General features: G+C 57.3%; 8 protein-coding genes across 8 annotated transcripts; 4 read left to right on the top strand and 4 right to left on the bottom strand.

The window, feature by feature from the left end:
- Positions 1-15: 15 nt before the first annotated feature.
- On the top strand, positions 16-964 carry CMQ_4096 (uncharacterized protein; the record flags this gene model as incomplete). The annotated part of the gene is made up of 3 exons (XM_014320034.1): positions 16-124; positions 195-327; positions 391-964. 3 exons carry the CDS (start codon positions 16-18, stop codon positions 962-964), a joined length of 816 nt encoding a protein of 271 aa, XP_014175509.1.
- A 292-nt stretch (positions 965-1,256) lies between these two features.
- CMQ_3674 (bap31 domain protein) lies at positions 1,257-2,007 on the bottom strand (the record flags this gene model as incomplete). The annotated part of the gene is made up of 3 exons (XM_014319612.1): positions 1,257-1,626; positions 1,696-1,842; positions 1,901-2,007. 3 exons carry the CDS (start codon positions 2,005-2,007, stop codon positions 1,257-1,259), a joined length of 624 nt encoding a protein of 207 aa, XP_014175087.1.
- Positions 2,008-2,951: 944 nt separating this feature from the next.
- On the top strand, positions 2,952-4,115 carry CMQ_4173 (glucose-inducible sam-dependent methyltransferase; the record flags this gene model as incomplete). Its single annotated transcript, XM_014320111.1, has 1 exon — positions 2,952-4,115. One exon carries the CDS (start codon positions 2,952-2,954, stop codon positions 4,113-4,115), a length of 1,164 nt encoding a protein of 387 aa, XP_014175586.1.
- Positions 4,116-4,204: 89 nt separating this feature from the next.
- CMQ_3930 (golgi complex component) lies at positions 4,205-9,319 on the bottom strand (the record flags this gene model as incomplete). The annotated part of the gene is made up of 1 exon (XM_014319868.1): positions 4,205-9,319. The coding sequence occupies one exon, from the start codon at positions 9,317-9,319 to the stop codon at positions 4,205-4,207; it is 5,115 nt and encodes a 1,704-aa protein (XP_014175343.1).
- A 651-nt stretch (positions 9,320-9,970) lies between these two features.
- On the top strand, positions 9,971-11,245 carry CMQ_4154 (uncharacterized protein; the record flags this gene model as incomplete). Its single annotated transcript, XM_014320092.1, has 1 exon — positions 9,971-11,245. One exon carries the CDS (start codon positions 9,971-9,973, stop codon positions 11,243-11,245), a length of 1,275 nt encoding a protein of 424 aa, XP_014175567.1.
- A 622-nt stretch (positions 11,246-11,867) lies between these two features.
- Positions 11,868-13,482, bottom strand: CMQ_3455 (ring finger domain protein; the record flags this gene model as incomplete). The annotated part of the gene is made up of 2 exons (XM_014319393.1): positions 11,868-13,149; positions 13,229-13,482. 2 exons carry the CDS (start codon positions 13,480-13,482, stop codon positions 11,868-11,870), a joined length of 1,536 nt encoding a protein of 511 aa, XP_014174868.1.
- Positions 13,483-17,488: 4,006 nt separating this feature from the next.
- On the top strand, positions 17,489-18,390 carry CMQ_3721 (peptidyl-prolyl cis-trans isomerase; the record flags this gene model as incomplete). Its single annotated transcript, XM_014319659.1, has 5 exons — positions 17,489-17,526; positions 17,698-17,723; positions 17,781-17,926; positions 17,984-18,121; positions 18,190-18,390. 5 exons carry the CDS (start codon positions 17,489-17,491, stop codon positions 18,388-18,390), a joined length of 549 nt encoding a protein of 182 aa, XP_014175134.1.
- A 431-nt stretch (positions 18,391-18,821) lies between these two features.
- Positions 18,822-20,047, bottom strand: CMQ_3369 (uncharacterized protein; the record flags this gene model as incomplete). The annotated part of the gene is made up of 2 exons (XM_014319307.1): positions 18,822-19,034; positions 19,094-20,047. The coding sequence occupies 2 exons, from the start codon at positions 20,045-20,047 to the stop codon at positions 18,822-18,824; spliced, it is 1,167 nt and encodes a 388-aa protein (XP_014174782.1).
- Positions 20,048-22,061: the final 2,014 nt, after the last annotated feature.

Below are 22,061 nucleotides of genomic sequence, written 5' to 3'. Positions count from 1 at the left end.
GCTACGCTTGATGCCATGAACGTGTCTGCTATTCCGTCGCCCGACAACATTTCCATTGACGAGTTTGAGCAGCTGCTGGCTCGCTATCCGGCCGTGCTGCAGGCCGTCTCGGATGCCAAAGGAGGTGAGAGCGCCAGAGAGCTGTCGCTGCTGCTGCTGCCCGCGTATCTCTGACCATCATCCCGTCTCCTCAGCCAAGACTGGACAGCAGACATTGGCCGAGCTCGATGCGTTCCGCTATCAAGTAGCGCCGGCTCGCTTCGGCCTCGATGAAGGGGCTCAGCTGATGACGCTCGATGACGTCAAGCAGCTCGTGGCTTGGAAGCTGTGAGTTCGCGGCCAGGAGAGACAGCTGCGCCACGAAAGATGGAAGCCTGACAGCTCGTGCAGTCGCCACGGCAAGTTCCGTCCGAACCTCATGAAGCTAGTCTCGTCCAACGACGAGGCCGCCGTGCGCGACGCCGTGCGCGAAGCCCTGGACGTCTACCGGCCCCCGAAAGGCGGAGACGATAGGACAACGTCTTCCTCTCTGGCTTTCCGCGCCCTCTGTCGCCTCCGCGGCATTGGCCCAGCCACCGCGTCTCTGCTGCTGGCTGTGCACGACCCACAGCACGTCGTCTTCTTCGCCGACGCAGCATATGCGTGGCTGTGCGGCGGGCCTGCGCTGGCACCGCCCAGCAAGTACAACGACCGCGAGTACGAAGACTTGAGCAGCCGCGCCGCAGCGCTGCAGAAACGGCTGGCCCGCAATGGCAGCGCAGCAGACGTGGAAAAGGTGGCTTACGTGCTGCTGACTGAGGGCAACAACAATACGGGTGGGGCCAGGAGACGACAGACGAAAGAGGCCGAAACAACAGAACGTCCGGCGGAACCGGTGAGCAAGAGGAAACGCTCGTCTGCCGCTGATCCAGAGCGGGTGGACAGCGCTCCTCCCCGTCGGTCCCAACGTGTCAAACGAGCATGATACACCGCGCAGTTGCTATTTCCGTTTATTGTACCTATGATGTACCTAAAACGTGAGAATGACGGCAACTGGTCGTTGTTTCTCATTTCCTTTTCCGTTCGCTGCCTGAGGGCCTGAGATCTGACGCACATTGCCAAATACAACCAACATCCGCCTCCTCATGGCTTTCAACCACCTCACATGTCTCCTTTTGTCCCGTTGCTGTCGCGTCGGGTCGACCGGTTGCTGGCTAGCTACAAAGCCGGCTAGGAAGCTGACCAGCTGGCTACGTTGCCGCTCTTGACATCCCCGTTCATTTGGTCTTTTTCGGGCCGGCGGAGCCCTGGGTGGCAGCGTACTTGTCGCTCAGCTCGTTGTACTCGCGCTGCAGAGCCTCGGCCTGCTTCTTGAGCGTCTTCAGGTCGATATCCTTGCTGTCCAGCTCCTTGCGCAGCTTGGCGACCTCGCCATCCCCAGCAGCAGCCAGCTTAGCGCTATGCTTGGCGGCGGGGCCCTCAAAGGTCTTGATCTTCTCCTCTAGGCGCAGCACCTCGATGACCAAGGTGTAGGTGCGGTTGAGGATCAGCGACAGGAAGAGGGTGAAACCGCAGAGGTACATGTTGCGCTGGCTGTAGAACTTGCGGGCCTGGACCTCGAGGCGCTCACGGCCCATGATCGCAGCACTGGGGGGAGAGGACTGTCAGGACGAAAGAAGCGAAATGGCACACATGAAAAACAAGAGTCCAACTTACCCGTTGCCGTTCTCGGCCAGGGTGGACAGCTCGACCTGGACGCGATAGACACGGTTGGCGCTGTCGACGAACAGGATCAGGATGAAGATGAAGGCGATCTTCATGCCATACTGTATTTTGGCGACGACGGGATTTTCAGAGAGAAATCTGCGACGGGTTGGATTAGCTCGAGTGGGCATAGGGAGAGGCTGAAGGTGACTCGTACCTGTACATCTTTCGCTTGGCAGCGAACGGCAGTGGGGTGATGAGCACCAGGAAGAGGCCCATCTCTGCCATGAGCAGGGCAAACACTAAGGAGAAGTAGAGGGTCATGATGTCGGCTTGGGGGAGGTTCTGTTGTGGTGTTGTGCGGTTGCTTTGCAAGAATGGGAGGCCAGAAATCTTGAGCAGAAGGTGAAGTGGGAGAAGAAATTGAAAAGAGAAGCAAAAAGGAGGATTGAAAGAGAGGAAAACGGCGCTTGACGTAGTGGATCGGCCGGCGAGGACGGGCTGCGAAGTGGCCACTCCTCAGCTATTCGGGCTCGTAGAGGCTTCCGGCCAGCTTTGCCAGCTTTGCCAGTTCTGGCAGTCCTGGTTGGCTGCAGGAGGCCCCCCTCAACGTCATAGTGGCTGGGGCTGTGGATACGGCAGCGTGGCTGGCGTGGCTGCTTAGTCATCACATGACCGAGTATGCAAGAGAAGCGGTGCCTGAGTTGCCATTGATGGGCAAGACACAACGACGACAACGTTGCTCTCAATTGAAGTATCGATTGGTGGGTTGCATCCTAGACGGACCCGTCTTCCGGAAGGTGACCTGGTCTGCTGGCGCAAGATGTCGTCCAGCGACAGAGTCCATGGCTTCGTCAGAGATGGCTCCTCCCGAGCTGTGAAAATGGGAAGGCAGGTATAGGATTGTGTGACGCCGTGCTGCCAAAAGGTTCGACGTCTGGTAGCTTATCTTTTCGGGCTGCTCCTGCCTCGTCGGTTCCAGTGGGGCCCACTTGCTCACGGAAGAGATGTTCTGGGCTATCTAATTTAGGCTTCATTTTCGGGCTTCCTTTTTTTTTTTTTTTTTTTTTTTGCAGACGCCCGATATACCAGATGTGCGAGTCTTTCGAAGCGGCAATGCGTTTAGTCTGGGCTGCCTCTGCGCGGTAACCGCAGCTAGACACGACCGATCAGCCTGACGATTGCTGCTCTTTTGTCGATTCCGATTTTCGGGCTTTTTCTTTTCTTCTTCCCTTCTTTCTGCCCTTGCAATCGATCAGCCGACGGCCATGCACGGCCTGACGCCCCCGGAGTTGTTTCCTCCGATGCGGGAGCGGCCGTCGTTGGAGGCGATCCGCGCCTGTCTCGCCCGGCTGGACGTGTCGACGTGCAGGGCCGGCAGCGACCCTGACGGCCCTGACGGCCCTGACGGCCGCGTCTGGGACTGGACGACGCCGGCGGACGAGATCGAGGCAGCGTCGGCAGCAGCGGCATTGCGGGCGCGGCGCAGCGCCAGCGCGGTAGCGCGCTATCTCGGCAGCATCGTGATGAGCGACCTGGCCTGGCTGGTGGACGAGGAGGCGCGGGAGACGCTGTGGGCGACGGCGAGCCGGCAGATTGCTGAGCGGTGCGGCCGCACGGCCATGGGCGAGATCACGCGACGGTGGCGGGTGACAGGGGGGACTGCTGGCAGTACTGACAGTGCTGGCAGTGATGACAGGGACAAGGAAGCCATCGATCTCATCCTCTGCGAGCCCGCTATCGTGGGCGACTCGCTCGGCTTCAAGACCTGGGGCACGGCCTACGTGATGGCGTGCATGCTGCCGCAGCTGGCAGCCACCCGAGAGCTCTGTCACCTGGGACTGGGAGGCGGTCCAGCTCCCCACGTTCTCGAGCTCGGCGCCGGCACTGGCCTGCTTGGACTCGCGGCTGCGGCGCTGTGGCGTGCCGACGTCGTGCTCACGGACCTGGCGGCCATCGTGCCCAACCTGGCGGCCAACGTGGCGCGCAACACGGCCGTGGTCGAGCGACATGGCGGCCGTGCCCGCGCTGCCGTGCTGCAGTGGGGAGGCCGTCGCGCTGCTGACTGTCCCGAAGAGGCCGATCCGCTGCTGCTGTTGGGCACAGCGCACCGGAAGCAGCCGTTCTCGCTTGTCCTCGCAGCCGACGCGCTCTACGACGACGGCCACGCTGAGCTGCTCGCCAGCGCCATCGATGAGCAACTAGCTAGCAGTCTGGCCGGTCGTGCCCTCGTCATGGTACCGCTCCGTGACGGCCACACAGAGACAATCGCCCGGGCGTTTGTGCTTGCTATGGCCGCTCGGTCGCTCGTGGTGGCCGACGAGGGCCGCGCAGACGGCCAGGACACCGACTGGTCCGGCGGCTCACAGTTCCTCTGTTGCTGGTGGGTGTTTCGGCGAATGGATGGGGCTCAGACACGTGAGGGAGAATAGACCACTCATAACACAATAACACGCCTGCTTTTCTAAAGCGATAGGAAAGGTAAAGCAGCAAATCAAATACAACGATACAACACCCACACTCAGCCGTCAATGGGACATCTGTAGTCCGGCCCGGTCTGTGCCGTCGGCTGCAGTGCGTCCAAGCAGGCCTGGTGGTAAATGTGTCGGCAGGCGAACAGCACGAGCGGCCCGAGAGGCTGTGTGTTTTGGTCGGCCTGTGCGGTCCGGCCGTCGGGAGGCTGTGATTGGTCGGTCTGGCTGTCAGGCTGCATCTGCTGCATCTGTTGGCTCTGACCCTTGTGTCCTCCCGAAAGCGGCTTTTCGTTACCACGTCCGCCGTCGCCGTCTGTCAGCTGCTTGCCCTTGCCTTTTCGGTCCCTGTCGCTGCCGTCGTTTCGTTCGCTTCCACCACCACCACCACCACCACCTCTTCCTCCTCCCGCCAGCATCACTCCCTTATGCTCGCTGCGTTTCTGCGCCTCGGCCGCCTGCTTCGCCTCCCAGGCTTCGTAGATGCCCACGCCGCCGCCACCGCTCGTCACGCCCGGCCCCCAGACTCGACGGCCACAGGCCTCGCAGGCCGATCCCCGGGCACGCCACCCGCGCTGCCTCAGCTCCACCGATCGGTGCACGCTCACAAAAAGGCTGCGCTCCAAAAGTCGGTTCGACAGCCGCAGAATCGCCTCTTCGTACGCGTACGCCGCAAAGATGGACCCAAGCACTGCTCGCAGGTCCGCCAGGCTCGGCGACGACGCCGCTGCCCGTGTCAGAAATGCCTTGAGCACCCGAAGGAAGGAAATATTGGTGGTCATGCTGCTGCTGCTGCTGCTGCTCGCAGTCGCCGTCTTCAACAGCGCCGTAAACGTGTGCTGCACCAGCGACCGCAGAAGCCCTACCAGCTTCTGTTCGGCCTCGTCGCCTCCTTCGGCCGCCACTCTCCCCGACAGGTTGCGCGTGATCTGCACCGTTGTGTCGATCAGGTCCAGCCACAGCCTTTCATCGGCCGACAGGTGTCGTTCGTCATCGTCCACTTTCGTGTCGACTGCCTGTGAGCTGCCCTGTTTCCGTGTCGTCTTCGTCTGGCTCTGACACAACCAGATGCCCACGTGTGTGTACTTTTGCAACGCCCGCATCAGGTCTTCGGCCGCGTCTTGTTGTATCACCGTCGCGTTGGATCCATCGCTTTCGCTTCTTGCCTCCACCTCCTCCCCCAAAACTCCCTGTACTGCTGCCTCCAGCGTGTGCAGCTGCTGCACCAGTCGTCCCATCGCTTCCTTCACCTGTCCCTCACGCGCCATCAGCACCACGGCCGCGTCGATCACGCCCGTCTGCTCCATCGTCGGCAGCAGCTCGTCCAGCCGAAGGTCCGCTGTCTGCATCGTCCCGACGTACTCCGACACGTGACCAGGCTCAAACTCGCACATCAGCCGCACGTACCGCTCTATCAGGCTGGAGACGCCTGCTTTGGTCGCTGACGTCCCACCCTCCAGAATCGCGTTGAGATAGCCGTACTGCAGCTCGTGTCGGTCCGAGGCTGCGTCGAGTGCCTCGCCGTGTAGCTCGGCCGCGTGCTCGTTCAGCCGTCTTGCCGCCTCGGCCGCGTCCAGCTCCACCAGCTCCCGGAGATGCTCGCGCATCACGCTGCGCACCTCCTGGCCCTGTCGCCGCACAAGGCTGCTGCTGTTGCTGTTGTTGTTATGATCACCGTCGCTGTCCGCCAGACACTCGCTGATGCACGCAAACACGCCCACCCGGTCGTCCGGGTCCTCAAAGTACGTCTGCAACAGCCGGCTGTACTGCCGGTCCGCTCGGTACGTTCGCTTCAGGATCCGGTAGAACCCCGCCGCCTTGAACTGCGGCAGCAGCTGCCCCATCTCCGGCGGGTGGTACACCGACAGCAGATATTCCGCGCTCAGTTGCGCGTCCTCTGCCAGGTCCGATCCCGGGTAGCCGCACAGGCCCGAGAGCACCCGCATCAACGTCGACTCCGGCAACAACAGATACTGCGGATACTTGGGCAGATTGCGCGCGATGAACATGTCCAGGTAGATCGTGTCCGTAGCCGCAAAGTCAGCTGCGCTGCCCAGCATCACCTCCGCCAAGATCGTCACAATGTACTGTCGATTGACCGTCCGGCCAAAGGCCTGCTCTTCCGACAGATGCTCACCCGCCCCGTTGACCGGCTGCTTCTCGGGCACGTCGTTGAGAAAGGGGTCCTCAAACGCCTCGTTCAGCGCGCTCAGCAGACTGGGCGCGTCGAACTGGAGAATCATCCGCAGGTACGGAAACGACGGCTCGGCCGCTATGTTTGGCTGCGTCCGGAACACTGAGCTCGTCGGCCCGCTGCCGCCTCGCGGCCACACCACGCTCTTGCCCGAGAAGAGGAACCAGTAGATCTCCGCCTTGGCCAGCTGCTGCCGCTGCTCGTCCATCGCCGTTCCCGTCGGATACACCCGCCCTGTCAGCACGTATGACAGGTACGGAAACATCTTGACCGCGTTCGTCTCATGCATGTCCTGCTCCAGCTCGCCTCCGTCTCCGTCCGGCACCAGCAGCGATAGCAGCTCCACCAGCGGCGTGATGAAATCGCCCAGCGCCTGGTTCCACACGTACATCAGCGCGTCGTATAGCCCGTGTTGCCGGCACAGCGTCGTCACCTGGTCCAGGTCTAGCGTCGCCGTCTCCATGTTGCAGATCATCTCCTCCAGCCGGCCCTCTAGGCCCTTGCCCACGTAGTGCCGCACCATCGCCTTGACCACTGTCGGTGGGATCGTCGTCAACGTCTGCTCCAGGATGTGCCGCTCCAGCGTCTCCAGGAAGACGCCCTCCACGCCTGCTTCCTCGAACCGGTCGAACATGTCGTCAAACACAAAGTCCTGGTCGCCCACGCTGCTGCACGCCGTAAAGCACGCCTCGGCCAGCTGCTGCAGCTGCTGTCGATCCTCTGCGTCCGCCTCTGCGTCCGTTCCCGTCGTCCACCGCTTCTTCCGCCGCTGCCCAAATGCGTGGCGCAGCGATGCCGCCATGATCTCCATCAGCCGCTCCCGTACCATCGCGTGCCGCGTCTCCGTGTCCTCTGGCAGCCCGATCGTCAGCTTGTCCGCGTCGCCCGTATAGAACACCGTCGCCAGCTGGATCGCCCCCACGTAGTCACCGTGCTCCATCAGCGCGATCAGCCGGTCCGCCCAGTTCGACAGCGCCCCAATCGCCACGTCGCTGAACCCCAGAAGGAACAGCCGCCCCTTGTAGGCCTTGAAGCTCATGTAGAAAGCGTCCGCCACCACCCCGTGCATCGACGTGTCCGTCTCGTCCAGCGTCTCCACCACGCCTTGAATCTGCCGCGAGAACAGGTCGGCGTGGTAGATGAACCGGCTCATCAGGTCAAACGCCTCCGTCACCCGCATGCTGTGGTCCTCCAGCACGATCAGCCGCTGCGAGATCGTCAGCACCGCCAGCACTGACCGTGTCAGCCACTGCACCGCCACGATCGCCTCCTCGCCCTTCCATCGGCTGCGTGCCCGGCAGTGCAGGTTCGGCGGCTTGCTCTGGTCCTCGGCCGTCTCTTCCTCCACGTCCAGCACCGTCAGCACGTTCGACCAGCAGTACACCAGCTTCGCTGCCGAGATCGACGACCCCGTTCGCGCCTCGGCCACCTTCAACCGCACGGCCGGGAACCAGGCCAGACAGCCGCTCATCGCACTGTGCGGCGCGATCTCCTTGGGCCGTGGCGACTTGTGCTGCGTGTTGGCCACCGGCGTCGTCGACACGATCACGAGCAGATACGGCGTCAGCATCGCCGTCAGGCCCATCGTGTCTGTTGCCCGGTCCACGTTGCCCAGTGGCAGCGGCGCAAACGCCAGCACCGTGCTGGGCTTGATCGCCCTGGTCGACGTCGCCGCCGGCTGCGTCCCGGGATAGCGCCCCAGAATCCGGCTCGTCTTGACCGTGCGCCCGAGAGAGCCGGTTCCCCGCGTCGCGAGGTGGGCAAAGGCCATGCCACGGTCGTCGGCCGATACGAGCGCCGTGCGCCGTGTGCCGAGGAACCCCAGGTGCGTCACCGCGAATCCGTGCAGGTGGCCATCCATCGTCCGGTGCTGCGGCTCTGCTTGCTTGCCTTGGAGCGGCGGAATGTGCAGGAACGGCCGCGACGCCCGGCTGATCTCCCACGTGAAGATGGATCCGTCTGCATGGCCTCCGGCCACCGTCGTGTGGTCTGACGATATGGCCAGAGATATGATGGCGCCTGCCTCGACCGCTCGTGTTCCCGGCCCGATGATCATCTTGAGGTTCTGGCTGTAGTCGAACAGAAGGAGTATCCCCTTCGTCGTGCCCAGCACAATGCACGTCGAGATGGCCATGCACGTGGGCGAGCCAAAGCTGCGCTTCGCCGATTCGGAAAAAGCCTGGCCCGACAGCTTGATCAGCTTGGTCCAGCGGACCACCTCCCACGGCGGCGAGACATTCGCGTCTGTGCCGCTACCAGACGCCTCCAGTAAGTGGAATTGGCTGCCGGCAGACGTGTGCCGGCTGTGCGACGAAGCGTGGCTTAGGGCCAGGAGGGCGGGCGACGATGGCCGCGGCGAGAGGAGCAGGCTGCTGCTGCTGCCGCCGCTGGGCGATGCGATACGCGACTGGAACCGCCGGTCAAATGGTCGGAACGACGGGCTCGAGCCCCGGAACCCGGATCGCGTCGAGCTGCCCGACGGAAAGATGCTGCTACCGCCGAAAGAAGAGATGCCCGAGCGCTGGGCCGTGGATGTGGTCGATTCTGACACCGACAGCACCGACCCTGATGGGCTGCCCGGCCGTCGGGGCAGGCCCAAGGCCGAGCCGTCTTCGGACATGGTGTCCTGCTGCTGCTGGTCCTGGACGAGGCCGCGATATCGGCTGCCCAGCGTCGTTCCGTTGCTCGGCGCCAGCACTGCCGGCGGCTGCGAGGAACCCCCGTCCATGCTGACCAGATCAGGGCTGTCGAGAGCAGCATCGTCGCCCCGGATGGTCTTGCTATCGTCGTCATCGTCTGCATTGTCCGTCTTGTTCGTCTGATCAGCGTCGTGGCCAGATCCGACGCTCTCGCCATCCGCCATCGAAAGGTCGGTCACGTCTTCGTCTGCACTTGTCTCCATGGCAGCTCTGTCACGCCCATCCTCGGCCCTCTCCGTCCTCTCTGTCCTCTCCGTCAGGCTAGAGCTCATCGGGACTCGGACACACAACGCATAGCTTCGGTGGGGGCCCACAGGAAGGGGAAGAAGACGAGCAGTGCTCCGGGATAGATTCCCCGGGCTGGACCAGAAGACCGTATCGACACCGAGAGTGACGGTCGAGAGCCGCACCGGAGAGGCGCAAATGAAGCCGGTTGCGAGCACAGGCTGAAAGGCGCGCAGATTATCGTACAACGGCTGGACGGCAAGCCAGCGATCGGAAAAAGAACCCAGAAATCGATGTTCGATATCGAACAGGACTCGTGTCGCGTCAAATGCCGTTCGCTGATGAGGCTGGTGCTGATTGCGAAATCGATTGCGTCCTGGCTGCGTGTGTGGCAATGAACGTTTGGCTTGGCTGCATGGCCCTCGTCTGATTTCCGCTGCACACTCGCTGTTTCTGTTTCTGTCGAGCAGCCTTTCCGAAGCTGTCGTAGCTTCCTGCCTTCTGGGCGGCCCCGTTTGGCCAAGAGTGGAGTGTTTGCGTGCTCTCTGCGGTCGCATCGCTAAGTGTAGCGGCAAGAGCGGGCCGTCATTGATCCGCAGCTTATTGCATTGTATTTTATGTACGATACGGAGTACGGATTCTCTCACTATGTGATACTATGTATGGCCGCCGACACAGCCTCACTCATCACGCACACAATGTCCCACATCGGCCCCGAGATGCCGCCGCACCTCGCCAAGAGGAAGCGCACGCCTGAAGATGAACACGATGGTGACGGCAGCGACAGAGAGGCCAGCCGTCGCGTGCGGCGAGCATCCCCTCCACAGATCGCTAAGCCGACCAACGACGAGGAGATAGCTCTAGACGACGACAGCGATGGTATCCATGTCGATCCAGTCCTGCCGGAAGCCCTCCCTGTGTCTGTGACAGCCCGCCCACGCATGGGACCGTCTATGGGCCCGACCTTGCCGCCTTCATCACCTGCACCCAAGACTGGCTCCGACTCTGCCTCCGGCTCGGATTCAGACTCAGACTCGGACTACGGCCCCGCCTTGCCAGGAACTGACAGCCACAGCGAGGCCATGGCCGCCTACATCGAAGAACAGGACGCCCAGGAAGACGACGACGCCCGGCTGTACGGGGTCCCACGGCCACCGGCTGGCCCCGACCCTGACGCCCCGGCTCAGCGCGACGACTGGATGCTCGCTCCGCCTACTGACGACGTCGGCGCCCGCGCAGCCGACCCAACCAAGATCCGCGCCCGCAAGTTTGCTACCGGACGCGCTGCCAACGCCGTAGAGGCCCGTGCTGTCGGCGGCGGCGCTGCGGCCTCGGCTATTGGCAGCCTGTGGACCGAGACGATTGAGCAGAAATCGCGGCGGTTGGCAGACACCGTGCTGGGCCGGGCACCCGATCCAACACGCGCAGGGCCGCGGCCGGAAACCCAGACCACCCGCAGCGGCGGCTCGGCCTCTACGTCCTCCCGAAAGGCAGACACCCGCGAAGCCCAGATCATGGCCTACACCGAGGCCACGCGCGGCCGCAGCCTGTATGAGACGCACCAGGACTCGATCAAGGATGGAAGGCGGACAGGAGATAAAGACGAGGAAAGGCACAGCGAGAAGCGCGACAGGCATCGACAAAGAGAGAGCGATCACAGCGATAGGCATCGCGACAGGGAGAGCAGCAGACGAGACAGACAATCCGACGGCCGAGACAGGGAGAGCGATAGGCATCGTGACAGAGACAGCGAGAAGCACCGCCACAGGCACGACAGGCACCATAGACATCGCGACGGCTCGCCGTCTACCAGTAAGCGCAAAAAGGAGGAGCTGGACGATCCAAGCGCCCGGGCCTTCGATCGCGAAAAGGACATGAGTCTGGGCGTGCAGATCAACCACAAGCAGCGGCGTGACCTCCTTAGCCGTGCCAGCGACTTTGGCGGACGGTTCCAGAAAGGCAGCTACCTCTGACCATGGTCAGTCTACATCCAAGACATGGACTGCAATACTCGTACATATCTCACATCACCCGTTTGATTCATTTAATATTGCCCACTCTCCTAGACATCACCCACTTGTGGCTTCAGATACCCGGAATCAACCACTTCAATTCCTAGCTGAAACATTGCTCGATAAAAAGAGGTACCCCGATAACTCCCCCGTACCAGTTGTCATCTCAAAAAAAGAAAAGCATTCATTCCTCCATGCTATGCAAACCCACCACTGAAAAACAGATAGCAAATACCGATTGCAAGATAACCGTGCTTCGATAACAATAAAAGAAATGACAATACGTATCAACACAGAAGGGTACAAGTGCTGAACGTATCAGCCTGCCTCAAGTCTTCACCCAGGGTCGTCAGCCGGGACGATACCAAGCTCTTGATGATAGCATCTCGTTCATATAAAGAGGTGAGCTGTGGGATAATTTTCGAACAACCGAAGCGTAACAGACTTTCGAGTTCAATGGGGCGGGGTTTATGGGAAATTGCATCACGGAGAAGCTCATGTTGTCGTCTATGCAACTTTATCTTTGATATGATCCGTATTTATTCATTTCGCGTCAAATGTCCCTTCCATTCGACAAGAAAGATCATCTGGACTCATTCTGAGCGCCGGCTTCCAGTTGAGACGGTGTCACTTCAGCCACAGCCGCAGCAGCGTTTCCAGACGCTGCGCCCTGCAACCGGTTGTTCTCGCTCCGACGCCTCGTAAAATCCCGAATAGATGGAAAAGATGGACGGGCATTACCAAACCAGCTTCTACGAGACCTCGTCGACTCGGGGCGCTGGTTGTCAGGCGACTGCTCGCCCGAACCCGACTGAGTCGCTGCCCGTCTCCTGCCGAAAAAGCCGCGTCTGGAGAGTCTGTCGTTTTCTCCAGGCATAGATGCTCTCGAGGGAGCCACCTCCAGCACCTGGAGGTTGGCGTCAGCCTCGGGTTGGCGCGCGCGGCCCGACGCCGACCAGAAAGTCGTCCAGGAGGTGCCGGGTCTAGAGGACAGGTTGATCCGGTGACGGCGGACCTCGCCATTTCCTCCAATAGAAACCGTGATGATACCAGTGGCCTGGCCGTCGGCAATGTCCTGGGGCGACGGGCGGGGCTTTGGCGTGTAATAGTCCGCTTTGCAAAGTGGGCAGCACGCGCGGCGGCTTGTCAACCAAGGGTCTAGACAGACGGCGTGGAAGGCGTGGCCACACGTCAAACCACGGACATCATCATCGTTTTCCAGGGTGTCGATGCAGATGGCGCAGGTATCGCCGGAAGTGCCGATACACTCGGGCGGCAGGGCTGCATCGATGTGCTCATCGTCCTCATCATCGCTGTGGTGGTCGTGGTCGTGAACAAGGTCGTCGGCGTGAGCAGCTTCCTCCTCACTGTGAGAGACGGTGCCGGCCTGCGCCGGCGAACCTAGGACTACTGATGATGTCGCCTCCAGAACCGGCGAGTCGAGCGATATGGGGGTAACAGTGTCAGTATGCTTCAGAGCGTCGTCGTCGACTGCAGAGGTTTTCGCTGCAGTGAAAGCAACCTTATCTTGCTTTCTGCTTTCTTCCGGCTCGTCGGAGGACTCGCGTTCCTTGTGCTGGACAACGACCCCGTCCACGGAGCGAACACTGTTGGCGCGAGATGGGGCGTCGATGCCGCCTAGTGTTGATAGGCCATGTTTTGCCCTAGTCGCCACCCAGCTCTTGTACTTTATCATCGGAAATTTCTCATTGACCTCATCAATGGTCATTAACTTCTTCTCTCGCCGGCGGCGATGTTGACGCGGCATGTTTCCGAGATTTATCGGCTCGCCGTTCTCGGTAGCCTGTCGTAGCTGGCGGGCTCTGGCGTTGTAGCGGAAACAATATTTCACCCCGACAATAATCCTACACGAAAATAAGGCGCACCATGGTCAGTATATACCGCCAACAGTACGGTCTGTCTCAATTTTCAGCGCTTACTCACCAGAGGTTTGTGAAAACAACACCAAAGCCAAGAGCCACGAAGAAAAGTAATGGCGAGTTTCCACCCCCGCCGCCGTTGCCACCGCTACTGCCAGTAGATGTAGCATTCGCCGCTGTAGCAGTATCTGTGGGGAACGTTGAGCCAGCTGCTGTGGCTGTGGTAGCTGCTGCGCTTGTTAAGGATGTTGTGGCAGCTGAGGCTGCTTGACGAGCGAGAAGTGCGGCGCTGTCCGTTATCTGGCTGAGAATATGCATTGCGCCGATTAATCGATGGTATAATCGACACCGAAAAGAGGCTGCTCAGAGCGGATATAAGATGGACAGGCCAAGGAGGACGAAATCACCCCAGTTCACCAATTGTCCATTCGAGACCGGACGGTGCCGAATCGGATGGCTAGTTGGGATGCTGGCGGACAAATGGGAACACGAGGCTTGAGAGTCGAGGAGACCACTCCGACGGGCAACGGGAGGCGTTACAGGAGCATGAGGAGATGTCGTGCCGATGCCCACTTTACGTCAGGAGATTCAGCCTTGGGGTGAGAAAAGAGGATAACGAGGGATGATGGGACATGAAAGAAGAGTCTGAAAGGATACAAAAAAAGCGAAGAAAAAAGACGGCTACGAAAGGGCCGAGAGGAAGAAGTGAGCAAGTGAGAAAGCGACAGTTGAAACTCAAGGCGCCCGCATCCCGTATCTGCGACAAGGAATTTAAGAGTGTTGTGGAATGCGGTTGCCGTAGGGTGTCGGCTTGGCAAGAGAAACCGATGGCGTGAAAGTACTCCGTAGGGAGGTATGAAATGGGAAACTTTTGTTCTGGAAATGCGGGATAATTGAGCAAAGGATGCGAACAGGAAAGCAGGCGGCGCAGGCCTCAAATGGGGGAGGGAAGAACGGAGGAAGGACGGAGGGGGAACCCTTGGCTAGCTAGGCCAGACAAAGGGCAATTGGTTGTTCTGTGCTCAAAGAGGCAAGAGGGAGGCAAGAAGGAGGCAAGAGGCTGGAAATGTGGCGTTAGTGCCGAGTGAGCGACACGGCCTGCAGGACCACAGCGTCAGAGGAAACAAGGGGGGCATGTGCTAAGGACCAAGCTAAGATACGTAACGGTGTGTGTGGACTTGTAAGATATCTTACGGAGGACAGCCTGTCTGATTGGCGGAACCACTGTTGGGCCTGGGTGCTGATACTCCGTAACGTGCATCACTGCTACGTATGTAGGGGTTGGATGACGGCGGCTGGAACGCGGCTTCCTTGAAGCACTTTTATAGTGTGCCGTTTATTCACAGGCATTCGTACTCAGCGATTATGACGCTGCAACCTTTCATGAATACACTCACGCAGGGGAATTTAGATGGACATCATTCGCACCCAGCTTGGCGTGTGACATTAAGCAATAAGCAATACGAATATTCGACACCGCAGATGGCACTCTGACTCGGTGTCAGCGTGATGAAAGGGGGAAGCGTGCGCCGGCGGAAGAAGGCTCTGGGCGCAAAATTCGGATGTCTGGTCTCATTGGTTCGAGCTTCGAGCCTGTTGGAATACAGTAAATAGGCTAGCATTTAGGTTGGTTGCATCGCAGTGCTCCGCCCCCCTTCTGACTCCGTTTCGAGTGTTCGAATGTACTCCGTATTTCCAGAGAATCGAACACGAACTAACCAGGACATGTCAGTAATTGGCGGGGCCTTCTAATGACAACAAAGAGAAGACAAGGAGAAGATGTGGGTGTCCGTAGAATCCTAGGAGTACTCCGTACATAGTATAATGGATCGCTTTAAAAGTGCTGTAAGATACTCCGTACCAGTTAGACATTTTGAGTATTGGCTGCTCTGGGCGGCTAAACGGGAGCTCCGGGGTTTACGGCGATCCCAACATATATTCGTATATTATGTTCTTGCCTATCTTGCAACAGGTTCTAATAGTAAGTAAGATACTCCGTACGTAGTATCTTATTTTACATTTTCCGTACTCCATACAGTATGTATCTTACCTTACCTACTCGTACTTTACTCGTAAGATACGAGTAGTCACACGCGCGCCGAAAGGCGCTACATAGTATCTTAAGTATTTGCCATTAGCCACGTCGTGGATTCTTGCCGACGTTTGCGCTATTTCGTAAATGTGGAATCTACGGAGTACTCGTACGCGTACGGAGAACGAGAAAAAGGACCGTCTCACACTATCGTACATACTCCGTAGTACTCGAAGATCCTTCTTTCTGACGCCTTGTCTCACAGCAGTCTTCTGTACAATCGCTAGCCAGGCCACATCCATCTGTTCTGCTGCGAGTCTCCATGATCCACCGCGAATGGGTTGTGTCTCGCATATAACCTCTGTGCGACGGCCGGTAATATGGATCAGATGGAGCGGCCAGGAAACCGGGCATTGTTTAATTGTTTTCAATTGGCGGTGACTGCAGACCTGTGGATAACCTGATGCATGAAATTGCCGGCCTTTCCAGGGCTTCTGCCCGTTGTTGACGCGGTAGACAGACACGATACTGTACGGAGTAATTTTGTCGCGACAGCCTGCAGATGAGCGACGATGCCACAACAAACCCAAAATCAGGTCTTTTCGAGGAGGTAATCGTGCTGCAAGCGATCTTACGCAGTAGACTACTCTCCACGTCGCAGAAACCTGCAAGTTGTTACAGCTACCGAGCACAGATGGGCTCCTCTTTTTACACGTCCAAGCAGCCGCTTCCTTGCCAAGCGTGCTCCGTATTTTTTTTTTCCTTATTGTCAAACAGCCTCAGCTACGATGGATGCTATGTTGACGGATGCGTGGGCGCCTTTCCCACAACAGCTAGCATAGATCCAGGCCACCCCGCTTTTCAGCAGCCTGGGAAAACATGATCCTCCGCACTCCGTTTCCCTCCTCAGACGGTCTTTTCAGATCAGCCGATGCAGGTGTGCTGCAACACCTCGTCATTACGAGTGCAGTTGTCTACGTATCTTACTCGTAAGTACGGCAAACATATGATACGTTGGGCGGCCTGTTCACGAGTGCCGTACAGAGGCGCGAATCTCCTGCTTTTGTCACATCACTAAAGTATCGTATGACGCCTTTATTTTCCCTATTCAAGATGCGGATGCATCCGGAAGCTCCCCCAGTCCGTATCTGGCTCCATACCAATCGAGATCCATCGGGGTCAACTTCCAAGCCTGCGAAGTTTGCAGTCTGTGTTTTGTCTGTTCCCCAGTGTATTTGCAGGGTAAAATGCATCGTAGTGTATAAAATCGGCGATGGCGGTCCTTATCGCAGCCTAAGCAGAAAAGCCCTCAACTCCGGGCCTGCCGCTGTACATTATGGGCTGTACTCCGTACAGAGTACGGAGTGATATTTTGCGTATCTTACGAGTCCAAGAAGAGAGCCATGGCAGGATGCCAGATGCCTCTTAAACATGCCCACTCCGGCTAGTGTGGAAATTCCCCGCCTCCAGCCTACGAGTAAGATACATGAGCCTGTAAACTGTGGGTCTACCGCCAATACCCATTGACAACTTGCGACTCTGCAAACAGTACTCCGTACTCTGTACTCGTAGCATATCCTCGCCCTCTTATCGCACATGTCGTCCGGTCTTAAAATAAGGTGCTATACATCATACTACTATATGTACGGAGTAGTAATCTGTACTCCGTACGGGTGGATAGTTAACAAGCTTTCTTGCATCTAAGCCCAATACGATTGGTTAACGCTTACATTCATCGGGCAGCTATGTACTTACAAGGTACGATTATTCCCATTTAGCCTACTCCGTACTTTATCCAGGCAAATTATATGACTTACTCCGGACTGTCTTACGAGCAAATTTCGCTCTGCTGTAGTTTAACGTAATATAGCTTGGGAAGGCTGCAAGCTGCACAGTACATAGCCTATCCTGTGGCGCAATTACGAGACGAGTAATCCAATTTGGGGTTTTCCAAAATGTAAGATACATACTCCGTTGTAACAGATGCTCTGTAAATCCTTGTCATCCTTCTCCCCTGGACCCGGAAAATATAGAAACCGCATAAGCTCTGCATGCGAAAATCATGCTTACCGATATTACAGAGTACATACCCGGTACTTGGATAAGATACAATCCAAAACCAGCGCGCTTCATGTCACGTGCATGTATGAGTAAGCTGGTGGAAGCCCTGCAACCTCCGATAAGATAACAAATTGTATGTTCAGCGTACTCCGTACTCCGTACAAACTATCAAATGGAGTGTCGCGTTGATATCCAAAAGGGACGAGCAGTCCTGTCGAGCGTTAAACAAATATGCCACCAACACAGCTTCCCGAGTCGGGGAATCCTCTGTGAGTTTCCCCCAGTTACCTGTTTCCAATCCCCGCTCCATGTACAGCATGTGGCGACCTAGCCACGGGAAGATCTCCGAAAATTCAAATATTCACATACCTACACGAGAGTCTCTTGTTGCGTGTCCATCTGTCTAGCTTGCTGACCGTGGGTTTATGAGATGTCAATAGTGTCTTTTTTGACATAACTATTGGCGGTAAGTCCTCATGGTCTGCCTCAACAATAAATGGTCTTGCCCGACTAACCTATCCAGGCGAACCACTCGGCCGTATCACTTTTGAGCTGTTTCAAGATGTTGTCCCCAAGACAACAGAAAACTTCCGCCGCTTCTGCACAGGCGAGGACACTGATTCGCAGGGCCGTCCTCGGGGCTACAAGGGCAGCAAGTTTCACCGCATAGTAAGAGCAATGTTGTCCTCCTCCTCGTCTCTGCTTGCCCTTTGGCTCACCACTTAGATTCCGAATTTCATGTGCCAAGGCGGGGACTTCCTTAATGGAAACGGCACCGGCTCCACTTGCATATATGGCGGGAAGGCGTTCCCCGACGAGAACTTTGAGCTGAAGCATGAACAGCCAGGGCTGCTATCTATGGCGGTAGGTTATTAACCTATGTCCTAATCTTACTACATATCGTTCTAAAGTAACTAATCTCATTTCAACAGAACGCTGGGCCCAACACGAACGGCTCCCAGTTCTTCATCACCACGGTACCTACACCCTTCCTTGACAATAAGCACACTGTCTTCGGCAAGGTGGCCAGCGGCATGGACGTGGTTCACAAGATGGAACACGTGCGAACAGGTGCACGCGGACGGGACATGCCGGACCTAGATGTCGTGGTGGCAGAATGTGGTGAGATGTAGAATGCGGGTGTTTCAAATTGGTCATTGCGTCGATTTTTCATAGCCATTTTCAGATCACGACAATTGTGATAATGCTTCACGGTTTATAAAGTGCACTTTTGACATGATTATTCTCAAATATCCCTATTGGTATATCCCGCTCGAGGGCCATGTCAACCCTGTTTTCCCGCGCCTCGGTGCGTGTTTATATCTACCTTTAAAAACGCCAGAGCCTTCATCTTCTCATCTTCTTCTTACAGGCTCCCGTCCATATCATTGCCTCACTGCCATAGCCGAATTTGGCGCTATCCGTTTGCCATATGCACCCCAGTTCCGTTCCCTTGTTTTATCCATGCCCCCGTAACTGTTTCTGTCCGGACTCGACCACGCAGGTAGAAAAAGACGCACTAGTAACCCCCCGTGAAAAGAATATAGGAAAAGAAGAAAGGGAATCAAAAGTGGCGCCGAACTCTCTGCACCCGGCGCGCGAGAGAAACGGCTTCACCGATGGCGCCTGGCTTGATGTGCTGACAGCTGTGCCAAAGGAAGATGTCGATGTAGTAGTAGACCCTGCAAGGGATGTGCTGGTGCTGGTCTGCTGATGGCCTGGCGTAATCGTCGAGTATACGGTTTTTGTCGATACCGGGACATCGCTGGACGATGAGCTACTAGCGTATTTAGTCACGGTGATGTAGACAGGGTCCTGTGTATGAGTGACGGTGACGGCGATGGTTTCAGCGCCGTTACCGCTGTCCCCTGCAGCTGCCGTAGTGGATATGCTTGGTGTAGTAGCTGTACCGCTGCTGCTGTTGCTGCTGCTGCTAGTGTCGATGCCGTTCACCTGGAAGGGGCCGACAGTGAGCTGAGAGAGCACAGCTGCACTGTTTAGGTCCTGGCCCTCAACAAAGGAGGAGGAGAACCCAGGAGCCTTTTCTTTAGCACTGGCGGCAGCAGTGGACTGTCCGCTTGCGACAGAAACGTCCATACAGCTCGTGTAGTATTGCAGCGTAGTGATGTTGAAGCCAGTTCCGGGAGTGTCGGTGGGCGAGCCAGCCATATTCATGGTAGGCCAGCTCCACACCCAGTAGAGGGTGTAGCTGGTACCGGACGTCAGGTTGGCGGGCAGCTGGATGTCATTTTGGCACCACAAATCAGTTCCCTGCGGATTCTCCGCCGTCTTTTTGAACTGAGCCTGTCGCTGCACGGAGATGGTCTGGCCGTTGACCTGGTAGCACTGGCCGTCGTCGAAATTGCGAGTGGCCAGCAGGCGACCACGGCCGTTACCACCAGTGCCGTCGGCCGTCCACTTTTCAAAGACGTTGGAGAAGAGCTCGTCGCTGGACGGTTCCGTAGTGCCATAGATGTAGACGGTGCCCCTGTTTAGCGGCTTCGTCGGGTTGGTATCAGGGAGTGTGACATGGCCATTTTCCTGGTAGCGGAGAGCGATGAAACCGCCTGCGGTAACGCTGAGCATTGGGAATTCGGTACTGTAGTTGCCAACGGACTGGCTGGGGTGACAGAGCGAGTCGTTGGCATAGAGGATATTGCCGCCTGGGCGGCCATTTGGCGGGAGCAGATAGTTGTCCATGTCGTCGCTAAAGCCAGATACCGTGCGAGGGACATAGCCACGGATGTAGCCCGGGTTGCCGACCATCGTGCCGTTTGAGTCGATGCTCATGAGCTGTTCGACCCAGGAATGGGCTGAAATAGGCTGAATTGCGAGCGATCCAAGAGCGACGGCAAGGCCGAGGCGAGTACAAGGGATTATCATGATGAAGATGGCCTGGAAAACGGGTGAGGGTGTGCTTGTTGTGTTCTGGAGAGTATTTGGGCGGAAGGAGATTGCTGATTTGGGTTGAAACTGTGAGATTGTGCTGATATTGAAGTAAGTAAGAAGGAGTCGGAAATCGTAGTCTGGACAGAGTAGAAGAAGCAAGCGAAGTGACAGAGTTTTTATAGAGAGGGTGAACAAGACAGACGACCGGCGCTGTGACAGGCAGACCTGCTGTGGTGAGAACGAAAGAGGCGGGACGTGTGAGAGAGAAAACGGTCACCCAGCCATTTGGGACAGACTGTTTCTTCGTTCTCTGAAATAAAATAGTTGTTTTTTGTGCGTTGTTTGTTTATGCCTTCTTGTTCTGGTGGCAAAGGTATTGTCCAACAGGTGGCGGCGCTGCGAACAAACGGTCCGAAAGACAAAGAGGCAACAACGAAAACCGAAAGGGAAGGAGCGAACAAGGACTGAACAAGGACTGAACAAGAAATGAAAGTAAAACAAAGAGGCTCTTTCTGGAAGGCTGCCAGAAATGAGACAGAGACCTTGTGCAGTGACATATGGCGATACCAAAGTGACAAAGAGATGAAGCCAGAACGGGCAAAGATTACCCAGCAGCGGCAGGCGACGTCTTTTGAGCTCTCGCGCGCTCCCAGACGAGGACACAAGACCAGAAGGCCCAGGCCTGCGGCCAGAAGGCTGATCGGGCAGCCAATCGTGATGACCCGCGGACGGATGTCGGCAGAACTGCCCATGTGGCTTGCATGCGCGCATCTCCTCAATAGCCGGCCCAAACATCTCCATGTTCGCAGGCTTCTGCAGGAGGTGGCCTTTCCGCTGCCTTACTTCTCCTGTCTGGGGTGTGTAATCCGCCCTGACATGGGCACCAGCCAGTGGAAGCCTGTGTCAGCCATGTGGGCGATGACGAGCTGGGGGCCAAGGCATGCGTCTTGTGAACGAGGTAGCAGTCGCATCGCGGGCGGCTCGCAGCCAGTGGATGACCCGGCAAGCTCTTCGCAGAGAGCAGGCTGGCCGGCCAGGGTTACAGAGCTAGGCGCAGGACGATGGGCCATTTGACGAGAGGACGATGCTGGCAGCCGTTTCAGATCGGCTGTAATACGAAGCAGAAGAGCGACGAAGTGCAAGGAGTACAGAGTACGGAGTACAGGCGGCTATCTGGTGTAATGGCAGAGGTCGACAGGGCTGGGATCCACTATATTTTGTGTCGTAGTGGACGGCCCCACTGCAAACCATTGGATGGAAAGACGCCTTTCCTTGGCCAGGCCAATGGCAAACGTATCAAGGCGACGAGGCCGACAGCAAGAGCACGCTGCACGCCTGTGGTGCCGAATGGCTGAAACCAGACGGCGGAGGCGTTATAAGAGGGAGGAGCTGATGGAGAAGCATGATGGAGAATGGCAATTGGCAAATTAGCCATGTTCTTGCTGTTCTCGTTGACTGCGTTTCACCCCTGCTTTTACATAGTCCATTCGGGTCGTCGACAGTTGTAGACGCCAGCCAACAACAAGGGTGTCTGCCACAACCCGGACGGGTGACCGTCGTAAGCTGTTTATTTCCAGAAAGAAAATCTTGGCATCGCTACGATGTGTCCCGGACAACTTGCGACGAACGAAGACATCAGATACAGCTTAAATTCCTAGATACTACCACCATTTCATCTGCCTTACTTGGCGCGGCAAGGAGGCATAAAAGTCACAGACGCACACAAGTCTTGTAGCTGACGTGGCCAGCAATGGCCATCGTTTCAAATTATACAATAGGAGCATTATCATCCATAGTCAGAACCGAACAACACCAACAATTAAACAATCAGCTCTAGGAAGAAAAAGAAACAGAACAAGCTCGCTGATCCGGTGTATCACCACGACAAATGGTGCAAAGCAAACGACAGAAAATC

Source organism: Grosmannia clavigera, assembly GCF_000143105.1.
Source record: "Grosmannia clavigera kw1407 unplaced genomic scaffold GCSC_113, whole genome shotgun sequence".
Lineage (NCBI taxonomy): Eukaryota > Fungi > Ascomycota > Sordariomycetes > Ophiostomatales > Ophiostomataceae > Leptographium > Leptographium clavigerum.
This window is presented reverse-complemented; position numbering and strand designations above follow the sequence as displayed.